This window comes from Perognathus longimembris, chromosome 28, assembly GCF_023159225.1.
Source record: "Perognathus longimembris pacificus isolate PPM17 chromosome 28, ASM2315922v1, whole genome shotgun sequence".
NCBI lineage: Eukaryota > Metazoa > Chordata > Mammalia > Rodentia > Heteromyidae > Perognathus > Perognathus longimembris.
The window spans coordinates 54934929-54962393 of record NC_063188.1 but is presented as its reverse complement, the minus strand read 5'-3'; the positions used below and the strand labels follow the sequence as shown (position 1 = coordinate 54962393).

The window sequence follows — 27465 nt, the reverse complement described above, 5'->3', positions numbered from 1 at the left end:
TTACACTTGGTCACGAAGACGACCAAGCCTCTGTGACAGTTCATCCTGGAAGGAAGCAAATTTTACAGGTCATTAAGGTTGTGACAAATATAAATCACTAGTATTTTAAACACCTTTTAAAATAATTCCATCAGAAACTCACACAGAAACAGCATGGAGAGTTTAATTTTTAAAAACATTTTAAAGAAATGAAAAACTTAGTAGAGGAAAAGTGATGTCCCCACAAAATCAATTTGCAGATGAAATGTGCACAGAAAATGCCTCTGTACAAAGCTATAGGATAACCACATTTTGCTAATTTATGACATAATATGGTAGAAAATATGATTTTAGTTTGGAAACTAAGTACAAGTAGATATTCTACTTCAATCATTCTTCCATAAAACTACTTTTATAAAAATGAAAAAGTTTTTATAATATAAAAATGTAAATGTTTACTAATATAAGTACATGCATACATCACATAAAAGACATAGCCCTGAAATTATTTATTTAAATAGCCATCAAGAGAATATAAATCAAAATAGTGTAACCACTACCTGTTCCATAGAAACAATACTGGTGCCAACAGACTCTGTTTGGCCCATTGAAAGGTCCTCGAGATCAAGGCTAAAAATAAATTGGAAAAGATTAGCATAAATGATTATCATTGTATTTTATAATAAACATTTCAAATTTAAATACTACAGCTAAGATTTTATCTTAATATATTAACTGTATTTTTATTATCTTTAAATAGTTGTATGAAGGCGTTTCAACTTGCCAGTTTATGAATATGATGTATCTTGATAAGAGTCATCCCTTGCATCGTTCCCCACTACTTAAATTTAAGTGAACATAGAATAGAGTCATACATCTGTAAATAAAACTTAAGACATCTTCTAAATACATACTTTAGGATAAGTGAGGTTATTAATTTAAAAGTATTTTTCTTGAGCCCTAAAATTCATCCACGTGGATGATGCAATCACAAGAGAAAAGCTAATAAAAGACTGAGAAATTATTTTGTCTTTTGAACAAAAGACCAAAGTAATGGTCATCTGATGTACTATATTAGGTCAAGATTAGGATGTCTACTTCACTGCAAAGAGAAATTAATATGCTGAAAAGAGATAAATCAGGCTAGGTGAATGTAGCCTTTCAATCCAATTTCAATGTTTAGCTTTAGACTGCCCTTAATAAAAATAATTCCTTGAGTCCAATTATGAAACTTACGTTCAGAAAAATTAAGTATGTTGTCAAAGATCACCTTGTGTGTGAGAGAGGATTTAAACCAAGGCTGGTTTGCTTCACTATTTTAATCTCCACTGTACTATTTCTTTAGGGTATTAACTATTCTTATCACTTGTATCAAAAACAGTGCATGTCAACTACAGTCTAAAAACAATATAGGGAAAATACAGCAATTTTACTATTCATTATAAGATGCTATCGACAGATTATTACTTGGAAAGGGAAGGATACTAAAACATTGTTGTGAGAATTACAAACTCCAACAGCAACTGGATATTTCACATCATTAAATATGGGTATTAGTTCTTCTGTATCAGTAGTTCTGTTTTTATTGCTCTTGTCACCGCTACCCATTACTGACTTAATTCATTTCTCAAATCTAGAGACATTCCTGGCTTCACAACTGAGGGAAAGGTTTCTTACTGTTAACTAGTGAATAGTGGCCAGAATGCTGTTAAACATCCTACAATGCACAGGAACCAAATGGTCACGTCAAAATGGCAATATTGAACAGGTTGAGAAATACTGCTTTAAACTTTATCAAAAAGTTTACCTGCTGATATTGATTTATGACTGAGGGAAAGTAAGGCTGTAATGTATTTCTAAGCTCTATTATCTCATTTAGTCTTTCCTTTTGTGCTAGTCCTAGGGCTTGAGCTCAGAGCCTGGTGCTGTATCTGAGCTTTATTTTGCTCAAAGTTAGCACTCTATCACTTGAGCCACGCTTCTAGTTCCAGCATCTGGTGGTCAATTGAGTCCCACAGACTTTCCTACCCAGGCTGGGTCTGGCTTTGAACCATGATCTTGAGATCTCAGAAGGGTTAGGATTGTAGGCATGAACCACTGGCACCCAGCTATCATTTAGCCTTTTAGCAAAAAATTCATTTAATACCTAAGACAAACAGAAATAAGTCTTCTAACACACAATGCTTTTATTTCTTTCCTAATAGTCAATAAAAATCACCTGCTTATGTTAGCATATGAGCTGAAGTAGAGTACTAACAAGGCAAAACAGTGGACAACCTCACTTCAAGCCTTATTATCAAATACTGAGTAGCTTATTTTAATTTAACTTGGATATTAATTTTACAATGACAAATTAGTGATCTAAAGAAGTGATAAACCCAATTTTTCATTCTAATTAGCAATTATACCACTCTATTACATAGGTGACATTAAACTTTCTCTTTCCAGAGAAAAGAAAAACAGTCTACGTAACCCTAGTTCAACCTATTAATCTACTCTTTAAGAATAAATCTTAAACACTCAGCTTTGTTAATTTAGAAAATTTTATTTTATTTTAGTGCTATTCCTAGGGCTTGAACTCAGGGCCTGGGTGCTGTCCCTGGATTTTTTTTTGATCAACGCTAGAGATAAGAGTCTCATGAATTTTCTTGTCTGGGCTGGCTTTGAACAGCAATCCTTATATTTCAGCCTCCTTAGTAGCTAGGATTGCAGGTGTGAGCCATCTGCACCTGGTTAAAAAATGAATGTTTTATTATGTTATGCTGTAACATGACATCTGTAACACAGGTATGATCAAGTTATTCCCTTCAAACATGAAAGACTAAACAATAACAAGTATATATTATACATACTGTTTCCAACATCAGTACTATAAAGGGTGTTGATTTGCTGTCTTAAAAAAGCAAAAGAATACATGTAATGCATCTTTCTTTTGAATTATTCGTATATTTTGTACATATCGCTCAGTTTGCAGGAGTCAAATTAGATTTTTGATTCAATGAAGTTTTTGGAAAGACCGTTCATGAAAAATACAAATCTACTCTTCACAAGTAGGTATCAAGGCAAGTTTGTAAACTACTGTTTTTCTTGGTTACCTTCTTTCATTTATTACCTTATATTAAATGAATCCATCTTAGGAGACTGTAAAGAAAATATTAGCATGATATGAACAATGCCATGCTTTTATGAGTATGCCAAAAACTAGATGTCAATTAAGACCCTTCCAATCATAACATTTTAGTGTCAAAAAAAAAACAAATTTTAATCAATGTTAATAAAGAGTAAAAATTTTTTATCTGTATCACAATTTTGGAGTGCTAGAAACCTCACACAAGATGTCACACATGCTAAGCAAACAATCTACCACTGAATCACACCACTGGCCATACACCTAAAGAATTTTAGAAACTAGATATTGCATCAAAATTATCCAAGAGCCACTGAATAATATCTTACCAAGCTTCATCTGCCATTTCTTGAAGTAGCATGTCCACTTGGTTCTAGAAAAGGAATATTAGAATTTATACTTCAATAGTTTGAACTTTAAAGGGTAAGCTTGGGCGTTAAAAAGGAATTGGAAATTATCACATGTAGTGAAATAAGCTAGTCCCACAAGGACACATATCACGTATTTCCCCTCATTTGTGGAAGCTAGGAGGAAATAAAACGAAACTAAACAATCAAGGTTCTACTAGTAAAAGAGAGACTACTAGGACGTAAAAGGGCAAGAGAAAAGGAAGGAGAGCAAGAGGTATAAAAATAGCAATAGAAAAGATTAATATAATCAAATTAATATATTCATGTATGAAAATACCATGATAAAATCCTCTCACTCTGTACAACTTATTTTGTGCGAATGAAATCCTCAACTTTAAAACTTTAGACTTTAAAAATAAACCATTAAAACACTTTCATTACCACCAGAGGGTGCGCTGATCTATTTTAGAACATGGCTTTTTCTAATAACATAAACTCTAAAGCCCAATATTTTGAAGTAACTTGAAAAATACTAGGAGTAAGATTCCTATACGATTTGTACCTCTGAGGAGTCTTTCTAAGGGAACGCCTCAATCTGTAAAACTCCATCACAACCCACTGTGTTTTCAAAATTTTATTGATATAAATTTTAAAGTTTTGCTGTTTTTATTTCATACATGCATATTGTACTTTGAACAAATTTACCCCTTCTGTTGCTTATGAATAAGAACCCCTTCCCAGTTCTTAATAGTTATTTGGTTGGGTTTCATTATGCTGTTTTCATGTATATATGCATGTATGCATGGACTTCAAAAATTTTGGATATATTGCTATATATATACGCAAGCATAGATAAAAGCACAATGTACTTTGATCATCCCTCGTCAGTCTTTGCTTTCCCATTCCCCTGTCTTACTGGTTCCTCATGCAAACCAGTTACAGTTGTATCCTATTATTATTTTTCTTAGGTTTAAATAAGCAAAAATATGATGACTTAAATTTTGGATTAGAATAGCCATAATTTAGATTGGTGCAAATTAGATATTTAGAAACACTTTCCAGTATTTGGAAGAATACAGTATCTATATTGGAGATACTGTGTCTCTTGTCATTATTCTTTAAACAATGCAGTATAGTAAGTATTCATATAAGATTTATATTGCATTATGTACTAAAATTCAGATGTTTTAAATTATAAATAAGAGGATGTGCAATTGTATTTATATATTATATAATGATATTTATATTATACTATTTAAATGTCCTCAAGTTCTGGTGTCTATAGTTACTAATGATTGAACTACTGTTGTAATTTTTTTTTGAGAGAAGATATCATGATGTCCCTATAGAGCCCAAGCTGGCCTGGTAGCTGATATCTAACTGTCATAAAGCTCAAGAGCCTTTGGCCTCTATCTCCAGAATACTGAGATTACAATCATATGCATGAGATTACACTTGGCCCTATACTTAGATATGTACTAAGGTATAGGGAGTACTCCGGAGAATTTAGCTGTCAAAAGTATTTTGTATTTGCAAAGGAAGTTCTAAATGAGATCACAGCTCTACAAGTAACAAGCCATATGATTTTGAGCACGCCATCAACTTTATTGTTGGAGCCTTAGTTTCTCTTGTGTAATTCACTTCACAAACATTTACAATATTCAATACAAATTCAGAAAATAATAGAGTACATACCTACATGGATTAACATTTTTGTCATTTTACTTTATATCTAGACTGGAATTATTTGTATTTTGAAAATTGATTTTGATTATATAACATATTTTTCTGTATCTTGTTTTCCTTAGTACTATAATTGATTTTATTTGTATTTAATCATCTAGTTCATTTAACTTAATTCTTATAGGATAGTTCAATAGAGAAATACATTAAATTTAAAACCATTTCATTTCTGTACATTTAAATTTTTTCTTAACTTCTTCCTATATAGAGAAAATGCAATAGGCATGTTTATGTGTATCTTTGTATACACAAACACTGTTGTAATTACTTTCAACATGCCATGTGAAACCGTAGCTTTTTTTGTTGATGATCCTCTTGTATCCTCTTCCTGTGGTTGTCCCCGTACTATTACTGTATCTCATCTGAGTATCCTGGATACTGTATATACTGGTATTAGAACTTGGGAAGGGAAAGGGAATATCAAAATCTAGAGACAAAGGATAAAAAGACAAATGACTCCAAAAGCAACAGTTACAAAACCATGTGGTATAAACCAACTGAACAACTCATGGGTAGAGAGGGAAAGGGGAAAGGGGAGGGGGGAAATGAGGGAGGAGGTAACAAATTGTACAAGAAATGTACCCACTGCCTTACGTATGAAACTGCAACCCCTCTGTACATCACTGTGAAAATAATTATTCAGAAAAAGACAAAAATGGATGTTTTAGTGCATACATTTGAAAGTGGAAGTCCTATATTATAAACCATGCATTGTCATATATTTAAATTTATTCAACAATATTCAGAAAGTAATGAACACTTGTTCTATGACAAATAAATGTTTTACATATTTGGAGACATTGATAAACAAATATTCATGCCAGTAGCAGGTAGAAAGGGGAGAGAAGCACCATAATTTTAATATTGCTGTGTGGTTTAATTCCAATGAACATAAATGAACTTTAATTTAAAAATAGATTTAAATTGAAAGTATGGAAAGGATCTGACATAGAGATTGCATTATTTATCAATCTCCATCAATATACCAAAGACATTCTTCAAAGATCTAGAGAAAGGGCTGGGGATATGGCCTAGTGGCAAGAGTGCTTGTCTCCTATACATGAGGCTCTGGGTTCAATTCCCCAGCACCACATATACAGAAAATGGCCAGAAGTGGCCCTGTGGCTCAAGTGGCAGAGTGCTAGCCTTGAGCAAAAAGAAGCTAGGAACAGTGCTCAGGCCCTGAGTCCAAGCCCCAGGACTGGCCAAAAAAAAAAAAAAAAAAAAAAAAAGATCTAGAGAAAAACCCAGATAATCATATGGAAGCACATATGAACACAAGTAGCTGAAAACATACTGAAAAAAAAAAACAAAGCTGGATATTTCACAATACCCTGTTTCAAGACATAATATAGAGCACAAGTAACACAGGCAGCATAATACTATAGGCCTAAAATCAAGACATACAGACTAATAGAACATACTGATATATCAGAAATAATGCCACACATCAATATTTAACTGATTTTTGACAAAAGCACCAAAATAAATACAATAAAGAAATGGCAGGGGCTGGGAATATGGGCTAGTGGCAAGAGTGCTTGCCTCCTACACATGAAGCTCTCAGTTCGATTCCCCAGCACCACATATATGGAAAACAGCCAGAAGGGGCGCTGTGGCTCAGGTGGCAGAGTGCTAGCCTTGACGGGGGAGAAGCCAGGGACAGTGCTCAGGCCCTGAGTCCAAGGCCCAGGACTGGCCAAAAAAAAAAAAAAAAAAAAAAAGAAAGAAAAAAAAAGAAAAAAGAAATAAAGAAATGGCAGCCTCTTCAATGAATGGTTCCAGGAAAAACGGCTGTCAACATGTAAAGATCTGAAATTTCACTTTTATACCACCCTGTACAAATATCAATTCAAAATGGGGCAAAGACCTAAAAATATGAAAGTACTAGAAGAATACATGGAGGAAATACTTCATAGCATTGATATGGGCCATGATTTTTGGGGTATATCCCAAAGCACAGGAAAGAAAAGCAAAATAGGCACATAGAATAACACCAATCACAAATGATTCTGCACAGCAAATGAAACATACAATAGTAAAGAGATAATTAACAGTATAGGAAAAATATCTGCTAGTTATTTGTCTGATGAGGACTTAACTTCAAGAATACACAAGGAATTTCAAAAACTCAAAAGTGAAAGAAAACAATCCAATTAGCAAATGGGCAATAAACTTGCATTTCTAAAAAAGAGAACAAATGGCCAACAATTTATTTTAAATATATTCAACATTGCTAATCATTACAGGAATGCAAATCAAAATCAAAATGAGGTATCACTTCATTGTACTAAAATAGCTATTATGAAAAAAATGGAGAAATCCAAGTTCTAGTGAGACTATGAAAAAGAGGAACTGGTATACATTGTTGGTTAGCATGTAATATAGTAATTATAATGGAGAACAGTACGGAACTTCTTAAAAAAAACTATAAATATGACTTAGCAATCCCCAGACTAGAAGCTAGGAATGGGGAGGTGGGTAAATTGAGTAAGGAAAAAGTGGATTTAATGTGTGCTCCTCAGAGAACATATCACACAAATTTCCCATTAACAAGTACAATACACATTAACAAAAATGGAGAAAGTTAGATCTTCAAGAAAAATGGAATTATTTCAGTGATATAAAGGACCTTCTATGAATTGTTTCTGTTGAAGTAGTCAAATAACTGTGGTATTTGCCAAAATTCATAGCACTGGCCTTCAAAAGTGTGCAATTTATTACACATTAATTTTTTTAAAGAAAAATGAATTTTGGAAAAGAAAACAATATATGATAAATAGGAATACCATACAAAGTTTGGAACAATCATCTCTAAAAGTAGTGGCAGCATTTTTAGTTGTTTTTATAATTTGCTTTATTTATAAAAAAGGAAAATAAATCTGTATTAGGCTGACATTCTAGTGTATACATGGAAAGGGAGCAAATAAAAATTTTAGAGAAGTACATGTTATATTAGAAAGTGATATGTAATAAGATACATGAAAAGGTGTTCAACATCCTTAGCCATAAAGGAAATGCAAAATCAAATCTACAGAGACACTGTTTTACTCCAGTTAGAGTGGTAGCCATCAGGAAAAAACACGTTAGACAGGATGTGAGAAAAAGAATCCCTCATACACTCTTGGTGGGAATGTACACTAGTCCAGTATCTGTGGAAATTATTTATGGAAGTTCCTTAAAAGACTAAAACTAGATTTTCCCATGTCCTTGCCATACCACTCATTGGGTATATACCCAAGAAAGAGCAAATCAATACACTAGAAAGACATGTGTATATCCATGTTTATTAATAACACTGTTTACTGTGCTCAGCAACAGATGGATGGAGAATATATAATACACACACATACACACAATGGAATATTACACAGCTATAAAGAAAAATGAAATGTCATTTTCAGGAAAATGGGTACAACTGGAGGACTTCCTACTGAGTGAGACAAACCAAACTCAAAAAGAAAAAAACAAAGAAAGTACTGTATGTTTTCACTTAAATGTGAAAGCTATACCTAAAAGACATACATACACAGAGGCATGCACATAACTATAAATATCCATATGCATAATTACTTTATAGGGTTAGATATAGAACATGAATCAAACTCAGAAACTATATAAAAGAAGGAGAGGGAAGAATTGTAAAACAAAAATGAATAATAATGTAACCATAAAAGGTACATATGAGAGCAGCACAGAGAAACTCAACAGAAGACCAAGATCAATACTGATAGGAGGAAAATGGAATAAAGTCTGTGTACAAGTGGGAGGGGATGTGCCTGGGGGAGAAAAAAGAAAATCAAATATTGTCAAAGTACACAATTTGAAACGATGAAAATGTAATAAGAAAACCTGTTGGTGAAGCTATTTCTTAGAGGACAAGGTACAGAGACCATGATAGAGGGAGTCCAATTGATTGGAATACAACATGTGAAGAGATGTAACAATGAAATCTCCCTACTTGGTATACCTGATATAAGCTAATCTTAAAAATGAAAATGATATGTACTGTAGAGAAAAATATAGAAGGGAAGGTTGGTGGGGAGTAGGGCATGAAGGAACATATTTATGTAGATTTAAGTAGAGTGGAAAGATATCACCATGAAGATGACTTGAAGAAGAATGGACAGGAAGGAAGAAGGGAGTCATATGGATGTCTAGAGAGAAAACACTTGGAGAACTTGCAAATGGTGGAAGGGCTATAAAATAAGAAATATGCTTGGTTTGATTGACAAACAATAAGGAAGTAAAGTGTCAGAATAAAATAAGAAGTAATAGAAAATTAGGTCAACAAAGCAAGATTTTATTACTCAGAAAGAATCTGACTTTTATTCTGGGGGTAACATGGAGCCACTGGAAGGTTCTGATCAGAAGTATGACACAACTAAACTTATTTTTATCAGGATCATCTGGTTGCTACAATGAGAACAGAATAAATATTACTAAGATGTTGTTACAAACTGGATATCCCACTTAAAGCCTAGTTAGATATTAGCAGGATACAAGTATTTGGGAAATTAAGTACATTCAAATTAAGTACATTCATTTGTGTCTGAAGTTTTACTTTTTTTGATGAAACGTTTGCATGTATGAATGTCTCCAGCAAATGGCCCCATACTTGAAATTGAGCTTTTCCACAAATGAATCTCAGAATTTTTAAAATCTAGAAGATATTTTTAAACATCATCAAACCCAACATCTACATTTTACAATTATACACACTGAGGCCCAGAGGCATGAACATTGTAATTCAAGTCTCAAAGTTAATTAGTGGCAGAGCAAGGGTTAGTAATCCTAACACACTTACTCAAGTCATCATTCCCATTTACTTGTGCTTCCAAAATTCAACTAATCATAAAGCCACAAGTAAGGATCAATTAATGTACCTGCAAAAGGAAGATGTACAGAAAAGAGAGCACTTCCACAATACGGAAGGGATTATAAATTAGTACAGCCATTAGGGAAAACAATACGTAAGGGCCCCAGAGCACTTTAAAAGAATTACCATGATTCAGAAATCCCACATAGGAGTAAATGAAAGGAGTATATCAGAGAAAGATCTGCATCTTCCACCTTCCTTCTAGCACTCATCACAATAATTAAGAAATGGAAACAATTTTAGAGATCTCTCAACTGACGATGGGCAAAGGAAATGTGATATGAACTCAAAATGAGACACTATCCATAAAAAATAATTAAATAATATCATTTGTGACTATATAGGTAAAACTGGAGATTTTTTTGTTAAGTGAAATTAGCCAGGCACAAGAAAGACAAATATTATATGATCTAACTCAAATATGGAATATATAAAAGTTGATCTCATAGAAGTTGAGAGGCCAGAAAGGAGGGTCAAGGACTAGAGAAAGGTTGATTACTGGGTATTAACTTACTCTTAGATGAGAGCAACATATTCTGGTGTGCTAGTAAGCATATTAACAATAATGTACTAGACATTTAAAAAAGCCAGAAGGAATTTTGAAAGTTTTTACCAGAAATTATAAATGTCTAAGACAGATATATTTAATCTGATTTGATCATTATACAATATATACACACACATTAAAAACTGTTACCCAATTAATAGTTACACTTTAAAATTTTATGTAGTTATAATAAATATAATAGTATCAGTGGCAGCTAGGTGTAACTTTGCTGTGTATTTTAGACATGTGACCCAACAGTAATTTCCAGAACTCCAAAGTAAGCTAGATAATGTAGTCCTCAGATCTTGCACTGAAAACCTAGGGGAAAAGCAGTTAATTCCCTACTTGTATTTTGCAGTACTCTATGTATATATAGAAATGAAAAGATGGCTTAGATTCACAAAGCCCTTGTATTTTGAAGTCAGGTGACTTTTGGAAAGCTACTTTCCATAGGGAAATTCTTACTTGTAGTGTTGTTAGAGTTGTAGAGCTACTCATTGTGTCTTCCATTTGTTGTGTTTGAACATCCAGGGTTTCAAAATGGTGTTCAAATTTGTACATTAAGGCAGAAATCTGTTTAAAAAATACATTCATATGAAATCTTACAATGAAAAGGCGTTATCAGGCTATCAAATAATAATAATAAAAGTCATTTTTTTTCTTTTTACCTTTTCAAGGTTCATAGTCCTCAGAGAAGCATCCATAGAGTTAACTACACCTGCTGTGGATTTTGCTATTTGGAGTATAAAACAGATTTAGCATACATGATATAAACAGTGTTGGCATTTTGTATTCCTTTAAGCATGTCAGTTATAGATCAATTTATAAAAAGTACCTTACCTTTTCCTTAGGAGTAAAAATACATCATTCATTCTCATCTAGGCATTGTCTGTCATATACCTTTGATCTTCTACTTCATTAGAAAAAAATCATACCTTATTTTGAAAATGCACTACCACCATAATTTTTCTCACTAAGCACATTATAACTGTATTATTCTAGTCCATGAAAGCCTATACCAGGAAACTGTAACACCTGGCAATAGATACAGATTTCTGACTACTCTTACTATTATACTATAATTAAACTTAAACCAAGAAAGAGTTCCTATTATTTATAGGTATTAAGTCTTTCTTTGTCCATTGTTACTGCAGTCTGAACTCTGCCTGTGACAGCATCAATCCTAGCACTCATTCTCAAATAGATGATTGCTTGATTTTTTTGACTGATTGCATTTTCAGCATGAATTCTGGCAACTTCTGTATTGCCTTTCTGAATAGCCTGTTTTAATCAGAGCAAAAGCAAAATACATATTGTTGAAGACAAAGAGCAAACGACAATACTGGTGAAGACAAAGAACTTAAAAATTACCTCAAAGTAACCTATCATCTGTAAGATCTACTAATTTATCTCTTACGGAAAAAATATATCTTAAACTATTAGAAGCATCACACAGTTCTTTAAATTTTTTATCTTTTGAGAAGAAAACACATGTTCATTAATATTTTTTAAATTAGCATATATAGAAAAATTAAAGTTAAAAATTGTACATGCTCACATTAATGAGACATTTCCACTAGTAATATTTTAGTATGTAGTTTCAATATATACTTATTACAATATAAATGTACTTATTATCAAAGAACATAGAGAACACTCTCTTAGAAGCTGTTTTCATGTTTTAGAAGCTGTTTTCTCATGTATGAAAAGGAAACACCCTTTTAAGTAAAAGATATGTAACTAAGTCATCATTTCTAATGGTTATACAATTAATTACTCAGGATTCTCACATGTAGGACTACTGATGGAACAGAAAATGATTTCAGATATTACATGGACATTTTCTTCAAACACGTACCACATTATATATATATATATGTCATATATACATATAAATGTATATGTATACACCTAGAACAAATTTTTACTTTTCCTGGTATAATAGGTTAGGTTAGGGACAAAGTCTAAGGGAAAATAAGTAAAATTAGAGAAAAATTATTAAATAAATGGTTCAGACATTCCTTCACTACAGCAAATGGAGGTGGTACAGAAATGGCTAAAATCAGAGCACAAGGATGATATTCCTGATGCCTGGATATTTGTTTTCAATTGTTTAATAAGATCACAGCATTCTGACAACTATGCAAGACCTGAAACTTTATTCACTTTCCATGTATTTTCATTAAATAAATTCCTAGATTCAGAATGACTGGATACAGGTATATCTTGTTATTGGTTAAACTGGATTTTGAACCCAGGGCTTCGTGCCAGCTAGTCAGGTGCTCTTCCAATGAGCATGTCTCTAGCTCAAGTCACAGTTTTCACAGTTCTCTCTAAAATGTTGGTAACAATTTTCACTTTTCTGTATAATATTTGTTTTTGCCACATAAACTCAGCATCATAGGATAAATAAAAGCATATTCTATGAAAACCTGGGAAGTAAAACGTAGCATCTCAAATTTCTTTGATTAAAGTGAGGTTAAAAATGCTGGCAAGGGTGCACAAATAAAGACATCCTTATACACTGATAAATGAAATGTAAATTAGTCCGGATTCTATGGAAAAAAGTACAGAGGTTCTTCATAAAAAAGCTAAGGGCTGGAAATATGGCCCAGTGGCAGAGTGCTTGCCTCATATACATAAAGCCCTGGGTTTGATTCCTCAGCACCACATATATAGAAAAAGCCAGAAGTGGCGCTGTGGCTCAAGTGGCAGAGTGCTACCTTTGAGCAAAAAGAAGCCAGGGACATTGCTCAGGCCCTGAGTTCAAGCCCCAGGACTGGCAAAAAAAAAAAAAAAGCTAAAAGTGGAACTTCCATATGATCATGTTATATCTGGAAACAAACTGAAAGAAATCAGTCAACATGCAATAATAATACATGCAGGGCCATGGTTGCTGCAACACTATTTACAAAAGCCAAGTTATGGAATCAATCCAGGTCCCATTAATGGATAATTAGATAAGGAAATAGTAGCATATATACATAATATAGCAGTATTAAAGAATAAAGATGAATAAAACTATCATGTGCAAGAAAACAGATAGAATTGGAATTCATGTTAGACAAAACAAGACAGACTCAAAAAGATAAATATTACATGTTTTCTCTCATATGCAGAATCTAGATTTCTTAAAAAGCAGCCAGAAGTCAGTGGCTCACACCTGCTACTCTAGCCACTTTGTTTGCTGACACTGGGAGGATAGTGATTAGAGGCCATCCTGGGAAGAAAACTATGAGAACTTTAGCATCTGGTGGCCCTCTCACTAAGTGTGTGGCCCTCTCTCCAAACCCTCTTCCTGGCTAATACAACGGGTATTCTCAAATCTATTATTTCCAACCCAAACCTGCCTATTGACCACTTGTAAAATAATTTAGTTTAATATTAGATGACAAAACCAGGAAAAAGGCTTCTACTTTGTATATCAAAAGGTCAAGGAGATTTGAGTAGTGGAGCCCAAAGCATGTAATGTAACAGAAGCATATCAAAATTATTTCAGGGGTCAAAATCAATGAGATCAAATGTACCAGATCAAATATTCCAAACTTGACAAAATATTTGGCAGAGTGACTTGCGAAGTCCCTGTGACTACTGAACACAGTCCCAAATAAGCGAGAACAGCCAGTTTAACAAGCTAATGAGAGGAGAGAAAATTTAAAACCCAATGTGAGTACTCTTAGGCATTTCAGGAAGGAGACAGTTAATGAAACTTAGATGTATTTTAAGGTTGAATAAACTTAAAAGCATAATTTTGGCTGAAGGCAAGGAGCCAGTGAAGATAGGAAGGTAGAGAACTCAAGATAACAAAAAGGAGATGGTTCATGAAACAAAGGCCCAGGGCATAAATAAAGAGAACTGAAGAGAGGAAGCAAGTCATAATATTCAGTGCATATCTCATAAAACTAAGAATATTAATGGGAGGGTTTGGGTTAGACAGGATTGGGGAGAATGATGAAAGTGATGACACTGACCAAGATGTATTGTTCTTATAAGCAGATTTGTTGAATGGCAACCCATTTGCACAACTACTGAAGGATTTTAAAAAGTGAGGTGAAGAGCTTGGGTATCAGGATGGCAAAAGGGAGGACAGGTGAATATTTGAAATGAAAGACCAAAAGTAAACATAAGTATAAAGATATAGTTTAGTTGGGGATGTTATGTTGTGGTAGCAGGTCCTACAAGAGAAGGGTCAATAGAAATCTGTCTCACTTTTTTTTTTTTTTTTTGGCCAGTCCTCGGCCTTGGACTCAGGGCCTGAGCACTGTCCCTGGCTTCTTTTTGCTCAAGGCTAGCACTCTGCCACTTGAGCCATAGTGCCCCTTCTGGCCGTTTTCTATATATGTGGTGCTGGGGAATTGAACGCAGGGCTTCATGTATATGAGGAAAGCACTCTTGCCACTAGGCCATATCCCCAGCCCCTGACTCACTTTTGATGCTTCAGTTACCTTAAGAAAGCTGATAATATGTATAGTAAGCAGGTGACTAAGTCTCCTTGGGCTTCTAAAAGAAAATATTATAAAGTAGATGACATAAATAATACAAATTTATTTCTCATGTTCTAGAGGCTGTGAAGGGAAGGATGTTTCTAGATTTAGTGTCTGAAAAAGGCTCATTTGCTATTTCATAGATAGTGCTTCTGTGTTATCGTATAAGAGGCACTTGAAAGCTGGAAATATAACCACCAACAAACTTTTAAAAAAAGAAAAAAAGCCATTATTAATTATGTGGGGAAACTAAATAGACATTTTGTATAAAATGTGACAGAGGTTGATTTTTCAATGTAAAACAAACTGTATATACAGTTAACCACCTATCAACATAATTAGCTGTACTTCCAACATAAAAAAAAGTGAGAATATTAAAAGTGGCCTACCTTCTTAATCTTGGCCTTTTCAACTTTTTCTTCTTTATCACATTTCTTGGCATTCCTAGTAAGCTCTTTTACAGCAAACTTCAAGTTAAACAAATGTTCTGAAAATATAGGTTAAGGCTATTCACAGAGTCATATTCCCAATATAACTGCAAATATTATACTAGTATTACAACAATTATCTGACAAGTTTAATTTACATCAACAATAAAAATGTTTTTGAGGAACTAGAAAAATCTAAACCTCTTTCAATAAAACCTTGCTTTCAATAAAAATTAAACTAAGATACAGTATTTGGTAATTATAAAGGGAAAACACTTTTCTATGGTGAAGAAATCTGGCAGATATCTTAACCATGATTAACAGCATTAAAAATCTATTTTTGTGCAAGTCCTGGGGTTTAAAATAAGGACCTGGGCATTGCCTCTGAGCTTTTGTGCCCAAGGCTAGTGCTCTATCACTTGAGTCATAGCTCCATTTGTGGCTTTTTCTGGTGGTTACTTGGAGATAAGAGTCTCACAGACTTTCTTCTCCAGGCTGGCTCTGAGCATCAATCTTTATATCTCAGCCTCCTGAGTAGCTAGGATTAAAGGTGTGACCCACCAGTGCCTGGCTAACAGTAAACCTTTTAGTATCATTTACTATCTGAAATGATGACCTGAGAAAGGTTTATACAGCCATCACTTCCATGGTGTGCTACAAATATAACCTCAATCTGCATCACAGTATCCGGAAGCAAGAGACATTTGTGTATTCAGGTACCAAATTCATGGAATGCTAGGAAAGGTTAAATAATAATAATAACTGTCACCAATTAGAGAACAGAGATAGGGTGACAAAATGTAACATGCTATCTTGGATTTTATCCTAGAATGCAGAAAGTATACTTATTATTAGGAAAACTCATGAAATCTAAGTAATATCAGAAATTTAGCTAACAATATTGCAGTCATTGATTTTTCTCTTGCTGCTATTTATACTACAGTTACATATGGCAGCATTACTAGAAGCTTAGTAAAAGGTATACAATGACTACTTTTGTGCAACTTTTCTTCAAATCTCTATTTTATGATTCAAATTATACTGTGAAAGAGAAAAAAGTTATTGAAAATGAAAGGAAAGATATTTTCTTCAATAAACCTCAATAAGCAATATGGTGAATCTTTTCTTTTAATTTTCATGCTATAAGAATGATTGTCATGTATATATATAGAGAGAGAGAAACTAAAATAAGAGTTATTTAAGTCTAACTACTTTTTAGTTGGTACTTAGAAAGTTTCTTTGCATATTCTGATACTTAGGATCAGATTAAATTTACTTCAATAAACTTTGTATTTCTTTGGAAAATCTACAATAATGGAGGGTGCAGTTTTTTTTGAAAGGTTACATAAATGCAGTTCAAAGAGTTCAGGAAAAGTGAGTGATCTATTTACCAATGCTATGTAGACTATCTTATTCATATCTCAATGATTTCATGCTTCTAATTTAACACCTTTAACATAATGAGAAAGATAAACATGCTATCTTTAGTATTCAGTATATAAATTTGAAGTACTACTATAATTGTTTAAAAAACCATGTGAATAAATTTCTGGATAATTTCAATCTAAAGGACCATGAAAATTTATAAGATTTGACAATTTCTGCTAAGGGAAAATCATATCTCCTTTTTTTTTTGTTGGTCATGGGGCTTGAACTCTGGGCCTGGGTGCTGTCCGTGAGCTCTTCAGCACAAGGCTAGTGCTCTTACAACTTTGAGCCACAGAACTACTTCCAGTTTTCTGGTAGTTAATTGGAGATAAGAGTCTCACGGACTTTTCTGCCCAGGCTGGCTTTGAACTGTGATCCTCAGATCTCAGCCTCCTGAGTAGCTAGGATTACAGGCGTGAGCCACTGGCACCAGGCCATATCTCCTTTTATAGTTGTTATTCTAAGTACTGTTTGGGTCACATAATTCTAGAACATATTCAGCAGCATCACTGCCTTTTACAAACCATTAGGTGTCAGTAGTACCACTCTCTTAGTTGTAGCAATTAAAAACCTTTCCAGATATTCCCAAATGTCACCTAGGGTAGGAAAAGGAAAATTAAACTATTGAAAATTATAATCACTGCTACAGAGTATAAGAAGGTTTTTACATTTCTTAAATAACCTTAAGTAATCTTTCCTTTGTATTAAAAGTCACTACAGTTAAAGCTGAATTGCTAAATTATGAAGCTAATTGTTTTAGATGAAATTTAGTGTAAATTGTAAATGCTGAGGAATAATTAACAGCTATTATAATCAAGCCTTAAGTTATTTAGTAGTTAAGATGGATAAAGTTAGTAAATTATAAAATGTTGGCCCAAAACGGGCTCTACACTGTAACAGGAGCTCTATTACACAAGTCCACACAATGTCATGTTTTTACTCTTAGACTAAAGGAGTCTCTAAACTTTTAGAAAAATTCATCAGAAGACTGAATAAATGATGAAAGTCAGCTTAGCATAAAGGAAATACAAATTAAAAATGCAGAGTCCATCTCACCCCAAACATAGTATCTATAAAAAAGAAAACAACAAATGCTGGTGAAGATGAGGGGAAGGGAAGAATTGTGGGTGAGAATATAAACTAGTGAAACCACCTTGGGAAAATTTAGAATGGAAGTTCCTCAAAAACTTAAAATAGGTCAACTGATATCATTCTTTGGTGTATCTGAGAGGTATAAAACAATATACAAGAGTGATACCTACATATTCATGTTTATTTCAGCCTGTTCATAATAGCCACAATGTGCAATCAGCTAATGTCCAATATCCAATGAAGTGATTAAGAAAATAGTGTATATATGTACTGTGGAGTACTACTGATCCATAAAGAAAAACAAAATTATGCCATTTGCAGGAAAATGAATGAAACTGGAGTTTATTACATTGAGGGAGGTAAACCAAGCCCCCAAAGTCAAGTATCTCATTTCCCTACTGTGAATTCTAGTCCTAAAGTAATGATGACAACAACAATAATAAAATTATTGTAATGGAATACAAATATATACAAGTGAGTTGTCAATGGAACCAGTGATATGTAGGAAAGGGAAAGGTAAGGAATAAATATCATATATATGTAAGGAGACAGCACATAAAACTCACCAAACACTAAAAAAAGGAAGAGGAGTTATAGAAATGTAAAAAAGAGAGTGAACTTGCTCCAAGTAAAAAGGGGAAAGGGATGGGAGACATGGAAATATAATAGAGAAGGTAAACTTTCTCAGAGTATATTGTGCACCTCTTAGAATTATCATAATGAAGCAATCTTGTTTCAATATGGATGAATGCTAAATAAAAATAAAATGAAAAATTAAAATACTAGGGAAATCCCAAAGGACAGAACCACAGAGGAAAATTAACCATTAATAGTAATGAAACATTTGAAGCCCCTGAAATCTGCTTTGTTACAGTGTTCCTGGGCCTGGGTGCATTCAAAGTAAAACTATACCCATTCCTTTAAAGCCATATTGTTTGCATAAGTTTATGTAAAAAGAATTGAGTCCTAACAGTAGACAACGGATGAGGACATAAGATTGTCTTTGTGGGCTTTGGTTAGGAGAAGTATAGCAACAGCGCCTGGAGAATTCATAACCAGATACATCTTTACATCGATTTAGAATTCAAGGGTGGAATAATCTAGGAAAGTAACTTAAAATGCTGACTTTTTATTATTTCTTTAAAAAATATTGTAAAGGTGATGTACAGAGGGGTTACAGTTACATAAATCAGGTAATGAATACATTTTCTTTTGAGCAACATTTTCTTTTGTCTCTCCTTCCCCCAAAGTTGTATAGTTCATTTCCAACATAGTGTCTAGTGAGTATCACTGTGGAATTGGTTCATCCTTCGGCCCACTGTTTCTATGATTCCTCTTTCCTTCCCCAAATCAGATAAACATATAGAAAACAAAGGGTACAGAAATCAAAATCAGTGACAAGAAGAAAGTAAACCAAAGAGAAACGGAAAGAAAGAAAAAGAGCCACAAATAGTGCAATAAAAACTTCTTGTTTCCATTTCTTGGATTTCAATTCAGTAAGCATCATTCTGTATGATCATAAAAATAGCTACTGAGGGGCTGGGGATATGGCCTAGTGGCAAGAGTGCTTGCCTCGTATACATGAGGCCCTAGGTTCGATTCCCCAGCACCACATATACAGAAAATGGCCAGAAGTGGCGCTGTGGCTCAAGTGGCAGAGTGCTAGCCTTGAGCAAGAAGAAGCCAGGGACAGTGCTCAGGCCCTGAGTCCAAGCCCCAGGACTGGCCCCCCCCCCCAAAAAAAAAAATAGCTACTGAGCCTTTGTGATCCTCTCTCAAGAATATCCTCCTTTGTTATCACTGTGTGAATGTTTAGTGCTTTAAACAGTAATTTAATACAATCCCAAGTTAGAGACATCCTCAGCCTAGGAGTTTCAAGATCCCAACCTGAGGAGAAAATTAGGAAACTGCAATATAGGCCTGACTTAGGATGGGAATAAATCCAGGAGCTAGGAGGATCATGGTTTGAAGCTAGTGGCTCAGAAAAGTCCATGCGACTCTATATCCAAAATAACCATCAATAAGCAGGGATCCAGGTGTGGCTCAAGGGATAGTAAGCAAGACTAGCAAGCATGAGGCCCTGAGTTCAAACCCCAATTCTACCAAGAAATAGAAAAGATGGGAATGTCCAGTATTGTTAGTTCATACCTGCAATCCTAGCTATTCTAGAGGCTGAGATCTAAGGATCTAGACTCATAGGCAGCCTCAGCAGACAAATCTGAGACTCTTATCTCCAATAAGCCAGCATAAAGTCAGAATGAATTTGTAGGTGGTACAATGACAGAAGAAAATGCTAAACAGGAGCTGTAGGCCAAGTTCAACCTGCTCCCCAAAATGAAATAAAATAAATAAGTAATAAGAGTAAAGGAAATAGAATGTAAAGGTATACTGTTTAGTTTCCTGCAAATACATAATAAAGGGGCTGGGAATATGGCTTAATGGTAGAGTACTTGCCTTGCATGCATTATGCCCTGGGTTAGATTCCTCAGCACCACATAAATAGAGCCGGAAGTGGCCCTGAGGCTCAGGAGGTACAGTGCTAGCCTTGGGCAAAAAGAAGCCAGGGACAGTGCTCAGGCTCTGAATCTAAGCCCCAAGACTGGCAAAAAAAAAGGAAAAAAATTAAAAAGTGTATGAAAAGTTGGCAACCAAGGAGAAATTGTGTCCTCCACAAGTAATGAGAACAATGAAATCCATGAAAATAGCACAAAAACTTCAAATAGTACAAATCAAAATAAATCTACACCTAGACATGCCATAGTAAACCTCCACATGTCAAAAACTAAAATAACTTTAAAAGAGCCAAACTGTAACCTCTAAAGATTTAGTCAGACTGAGCAAAATTTTCAAACAAAACAATTTAAGTTTCAAAATATATACAATCAATACATGTAACTCAAAGAAAGTAGTTGCCACAAACACCAAATTAGCAATTACTGAAGCATTGCTTCTAGAGATATCATGAGTCCACATTGTTATCAGCTGATCAATAATGTAATTTTATATCTATTTCCGGTAACACATTTCATTTAATATTTATTATCATTTCATTAACATTGAAATCACAGCCAATAGCACTATAATTCATGCCCATAAAGAAGCTTATTTAACACGTTATTTTTTCCATATCTTATGTCATAGCCATATTATACTAAGGAACACTAGCCAGAGCTTCAGGCAATATAGTGGAATGCCATTTTAAATATGAAATCACCAACCAAAGGCACACAAATATGAAAAATGTGGCACTAAGTAGTAGAAAAATACATTTCTTTAAGGAGATTCATTTCTTTTTTTCATCCTCAGGTAGGAATGTGCATGTCCATCTAGTGAGTTAAAACTTTTAGTATTCTGATTAGGTCCTAGAATGACCATGAATATATATACTGATTTTGGGGTTGCAAATTTTACCATGTAAGCAAATTTTCAAATAGAGAGTCTGTGAATAAAAAAACAACAACTGTATTTTGTTCCTGGGGCTTCAACTCAGTGCCTGAGCACTGTCCCTGAACTTTTTTCTTTCTTTTCTCAAAGCTAATGCTCTGCTCTACTACTTGAGCTACAGCTCACAGCTCCACTTATGGCTTATTGGTGGTTAATTGGAGGTGAGAATCTCAAGGATTTTTCCTGCTCAGGCTGGCTTCAAACCACAATCCTCAAATCACAGCCTCCTAAGTAGCTAGTATTTACAGGTGTGAGCCAACAGCGCTTGCACCAATTGTATTTCTCAAAAACAAAATTAGATCTGACATAATAATTAGGTCAGATATAAAGGTTTACTAAGCATAGAGACTACTAAATACAGGTATATCCAAAGAAATACTGGTTATACAAGAGAATCACAAAGTCTACACTGGAATTTTTTTAAAGGCAGAACTAACAAATATATGAGGACAATTTTAAGACACAGAATTGGGGAAATGAATCAATATACTTTTTTTTAAAAAACATTTATGTTATTTGGAAGGAAAGTAATTCTCAATGGTTTTGACATTAACTTAATAAGTATGTTAAAATAACAGGTTAGGGCTAAAGTAGTAGTATATAATTTCCAAGTAGTAATGGGGAAAAGTGAAGTAAATCACAGAGAAAGAAGAGTCAGAGACATCATACAACCAAAGAAACATCCCCCAATGTCAAAATGGATTTAAAAAAATAGAGCTGGGTACTGGTGGCTCACACTTGTTATCCTATATATTCACGAAGCTGAGCTATGAATATCATGGATGGATGCCTGCCTAGGCAGCAAAATCCACTAGACCCTTTTCTGTAATTAACCTGCAAAAAGCTCACTCAACTAGTAGACAGTCGAGTAAAAAGGCCAAGGGACAGCGCCAAGCCCTGAATTTAGGGCCCAGTTTGGAGGACACGGACACACACACACACACACACACACACACACACACACACACTGAATAAATCACAGCTCCATGCTTTAAATAGGACCTTAAAATTATAAGATTTAGAAAGGAGTAGATGTCAAAGACAGAAACAATTGTGAGATAAATACTATCCTAAAAATAACTTCAATAGTTATCTATAAAAATCCAGCAATATAACTCTTGGGCATATATCCAAAGGAATGTAAGTCAGTATACAATACAGGTAATGTGCACCAATATTCATTGCATGGTATCCACCAAAGCCAAGCCAGAAAAGTAACTCAGATGTCATAAAAATGATGAATAGATCAAGAAATCGTGGTATATATACCCAATGTTATTGTTATTAAAAAAGAATGAAATTATGTCACTTTTAAAAAAGGAATAGGGGACTGGGGATCTGGCTCAGTGGAAGAGTGCCCACCTGGCGAGCTCAAGGCCCCGGGTTCAGTCCCCGGCTCCGGAAAAAAAATCACAAAACCACAAAAAAAGGAATAGAAGTGAAGATCAAGTTTAAGCAAAGCAAGGCAGGTTCAGGACAAAGAGCATACATTTTCTCTTATGTATGGTTGCTAAACGTTAAAAAGGTAATCATATATGTAAACAAATACAAGAATATATATGTGTGCATATCATGTGCTTGTAATTGTGGGACTGTTTCAGAGGATTTGAGGGGAGAGGAAGAAAATGTTACAGGATGAACAATACTGAAGTCCAATGCATCTTTGAATGATGATAGCAAATTAAAACTCACTGAAAGCATTTGACTAATATGGGTAGTGCATATAAAGGAGGTCAAGTTGATTAAATTATTGTGAGAGCATATGTGAAATACCACTACAAAATCTATATGAGCAATGAGCATGCACTAAAATAGTGAATGATAAGAATGTAAAACAGGTCCTGTCTGAGGTGTGGGTACTATTGAAGAAGGGCGAATGTGGTCTAAAGACTTTATGTACATGTATGGAAATGTAAAATTTGAGCTTGCAGATTTGGTTTGGGAGCAAGGAAGCAGAATAATATACAGTGATAGGCTGGGTACTGTTGGCTCACACCTGTAATCCTACCTACACAGGAGGATGTATTTGAGGATCACCATTTGAAGCCAGCTGGGGAAGAAAGTCTTTGAGACTAATATCTCTAATTAACCAAAAAAAAAAGAAAGCCAAAAGTGGTACTGTGGCTCAAGTGGTAGAGTGCTAGCTTTGAGCAAAAAATGCTCAGGGACAGCACCTAGGACCTAAATTCAAGCCCCAGGACCTGCATCAAAAAAAGAAAAAAAAAAGACAGTGATAGAAAATGTAAATGTAATCAATCAATGTAATGCATGTAATCAATGTAATGAATGTAATCAAACAATCAATTTTTTTTGCACATACTACTAAAAAACAAAGTCAGAGAAACAAAAATCAAAACACCGAAACCAAAAAGTCCTCAGGGCCTGGTGCATGCTTGGTTTGGTTGCTTACTAGGCATGCCTACAGCCTGGCTTTTCGCTGGTTATTTTTGGAGATGGAGTCTTGCAGCTTTCTGCCTGGGCTGGCTTCAAATTACTGTCCTCCCGGATAGTGAAGCTTACAAGATGAGCCAATAGTACACATCTGATCAAAGTACATTTTATGCATATATGGACATGTCAAAATGAAACCTTATACAACTTACTGAAGCTATCAAAATATATTTCAGGGCTGGGAATATGGCCTAGTTGCAAGAGTGCTTGCCTTGTGAGCATGAAGCCCTGGGTTCGATTCCCCAGCACCACATCTGTAGAAAACAGCCAGAAGTGGCGCTGTGGCTCAAGTGGCAGAGTACTAGCCTTGAGCAAAAAGAAGCCAGATACAGTGCTCAGGCCCTGAGTCCAAGGCCCAGGACTGGCAAAAATAAAAATAAAAATAAAAAAAAATATATATATATTTCAAAATTTAAAAATTGTGTGTCTATCTGTAGTTAAAGAAAAACTCTATGGCTAGGCACTGATGGCTCAGACCAATAATCCTAGCTACTCAGGAGGCTGAGATCTGAGGATAACAGTTTGAAGCCCACCTGGACAGGAAAGACAATGACACTTTAATCTTCAAATAACCTCCCCAAAGAAGTCCATCATTAAGATGGGCTTAAGTCATATAGTGCTGGCATTGAGGGGAAAAAACAACAACAAACAAACAACAAAAACAAGCTCAGCAACAGTGTCCAGGCCCAGCACAAAAAATAAAAGAAAATGATAAAAAAAAGCTGTATCTTAATACAGCATAATTATGGATATATTTTAGATGTTAAGAAAAATGGAAGCAAGAGGAAAGAAATAAAAATTTACCCTAAGCTGGGCACAGTGGCTGATGCCTATAATCCTAGCTACTCTGGAGGCTGAGATCTGAGGATTATGGTTCAAAGTTAGCTCAGGAAGGAAAGTCTATGAAAATTTTATCTCTAATTAATCACAAAAAAAGCCAGAATTGAAGCTGTGGCTCAAAGTGGTAGAGCACTAGTCTTCAGTAAAAGAGATCACGGGTAGTACCCTGACCCTGAGTTTAAGCCCCATGACTGATAAAAATAAGTTAGTTACCCTAGAATCTGTTCTAGAATAAGACAGTAGTACCAATAGTCAACTTTTCTCTAAGTTCCCAGAACATTGATCACTCCTTGTGTATTTCAGGGAGTTCTAGTTTAAGATCAGTGAATCACAGCTTAGCTAATGAGAACTGAAAGCATCCTTAAAAACATTTGTTAGTCCTCTTGTCTTACTGATATAAAAGCTGAAGCCTAGAGATGGATAACTGAGAAGCTGCTAAATACAAGAACAATATGGAACTTGAGTCTAGCTCAACTTACTTTGATGGATTTTATTATGCTATATTTATATGTGTGTACATATATGTGTACAAACACACACACACACACATATGTATGTATACCCAACCCTCTTGATCTCAGCCTCCAGCGTAGCTGGAAATACAGGTATGAGCCACCAGCACTTGGCTAGTATTGTATATGTTTTAAGAATTTAAGAATGTAAAATAATTATCTATTATTACAGATTCATTCCCTCATTCTGTGGGATTTGAAGATAAAAATGATCTGTTCCCTAGAAATTCACAGTCTATTAAGCTAGACAAGTAAACATAATCAATTCAATGGTAGTAGGGAGAATTAATGTTAAAATAGATAAGGAAAGGAATAAGCAGTAAAAAGTGGTGGCAAATGTTACTCTCTGATTTCTAGGTTTGGGGAAGAGTGGATAGAAGATTAGAAAGACAGGAACCATCATATAAATAAATCATATGTTAATATAATAATCACAAAAGTTAAGACATAACTGAAGTTTGGTGTTGGTGGCTCACACCTGTAATCCTAGCTACTCAAGAGGTTGAGATCTGAAGATTGTGGTTCAATGCCATCTCAGGAAGGAAAGCCATGAGACTCATGTCCAAAGTATTCACCAAATAGCCAGAGTGGAGCTGTGGCAAAAATGGTAGAGTACCAGCCATGAATGAAAAAGCTAAGGGACATTACCTAGGCCCTGAGTTCAATCCCTAATACCAGGCACCAAAAAAGTTAACTGAGAGAGAGACAATAACAGAGGAGAAGATAAAAAGAGCAGCAGCAACAAAGAATGAGAAATATCCTTTACTTCTTTGTCTACTAGTTTTACTTGTACAATTAAACAGCGTTAGTCTTGAAACACTCTGTGTAAATATAGCTGTCAAATACTTATAAAATACCTATATGAAAACTAGCTGGCCATTCAAATTCATTTAAGTGAAATATAATACATAATAGTAAATTTAGTATGTTTAATTGTTTGGGCATGTCAAAATAATCACAGTAACTGAATAACATTATCAGCCTTTAATATAGCACAACAATGACATTTTCATTTTTTTTAATAAATATAAAACTACTGAAGCTTATCTGTGTTATTTTCTTCTATGCTGTAAAAAAGGTCCTCATTTAACAGAGATAAACAATACAAGGAATAACAGCAGACAGACAGTATCAATTCAGTTAAACTCAGTTCATATGATGGACTCTGGAATAGTTCATGTTTTCTAGGCTAAAAGTTTAACTATAGTGAGGCATAATTTTCTATAAAAATTAGTAATCTGTTATTTGAATCTTGTTATTTGAAAGCAAACAGTGCTCCCTGGTTTATGTGGATCAAAATTATTTGCATTATTATAGTAGGAAAGAAAACTTTAAAGTTATATGTCAAATACTTCCAAAAGTTTTGGGAAAAGAGGATAATTTGCAACTTATTTCCTGCTACTTAACGTTTACAAAAGTACAATTTGGTAGGCAATTCCATTTCATTTTGGCTCTTCCTTTTTTTCTATTTTGGTAGTATTGGGGTCTGAACTCAAGGCCTATGTATGGTATGCAGTCACCCTACTATTTCAGCCAGGTGTACCTCCCTTCATTTTATCTTTAAAAAGCTTGTTGAACTTGGTGGGAGGTAAGGGAGGGGGAGGGGGAGGAGGAGGGGGAGGAGGGGGAGGAGGGGGAGGAGGGGGAGGGGGAGGGGAGGGGGGAGGGGGAGGGGAGGGGAGGGGGAGGGGGAGGGGGAGGAGGAGAAGGAGGAGGAGGAGGAGGAGGAGGAGGAGGAGGAAGGAGGAGGAAGGAGGAGGAGGAGGAGGAAGGAGGAGGAGGAGGAAGGAGGAGGAGGAGGAGGAAGGAGGAGGAGGAAGGAGGAGGAGGAAGGAGGAGGAGGAGGCCCAAAGAAACAAAACTAAGGAGTTTTAAAGAGCTACCAAATTACTATCCATATTTTGGGAGTTGAAAGTTAGTGCATTTTCTGTAATGCCAATTCGGAGCTCCAGGTGATGGCATCTTGGTTGCAAAATACAATTTTATCTTTTTATTGGTCAGGGCATCACATAGTTTGATTGGAAGGTGTAATCGTAAATATGACCAGCGGCGCTAGTGAATTTTATAGCTTTGGGAACTACAATAATGTTTTCATATTAAATGGAAAAAAACCCGTTACTCGCAGTTGATGCGAGTCCGGATGGCTGCGAATCATCGCCAT

General features: G+C 34.8%; 1 protein-coding gene across 1 annotated transcript; it reads right to left on the bottom strand.

The window, feature by feature from the left end:
* On the bottom strand, positions 1–27465 carry LOC125343049 (charged multivesicular body protein 1b-2-like). Its single transcript, XM_048335359.1, has 8 exons — positions 27417–27465; positions 15499–15596; positions 11759–11906; positions 11294–11361; positions 11091–11198; positions 3436–3479; positions 540–609; positions 1–45 (listed from the first exon to the last, which is right to left on the bottom strand). The coding sequence occupies exons 1-8, from the start codon at positions 27463–27465 to the stop codon at positions 1–3; spliced, it is 630 nt and encodes a 209-aa protein (XP_048191316.1).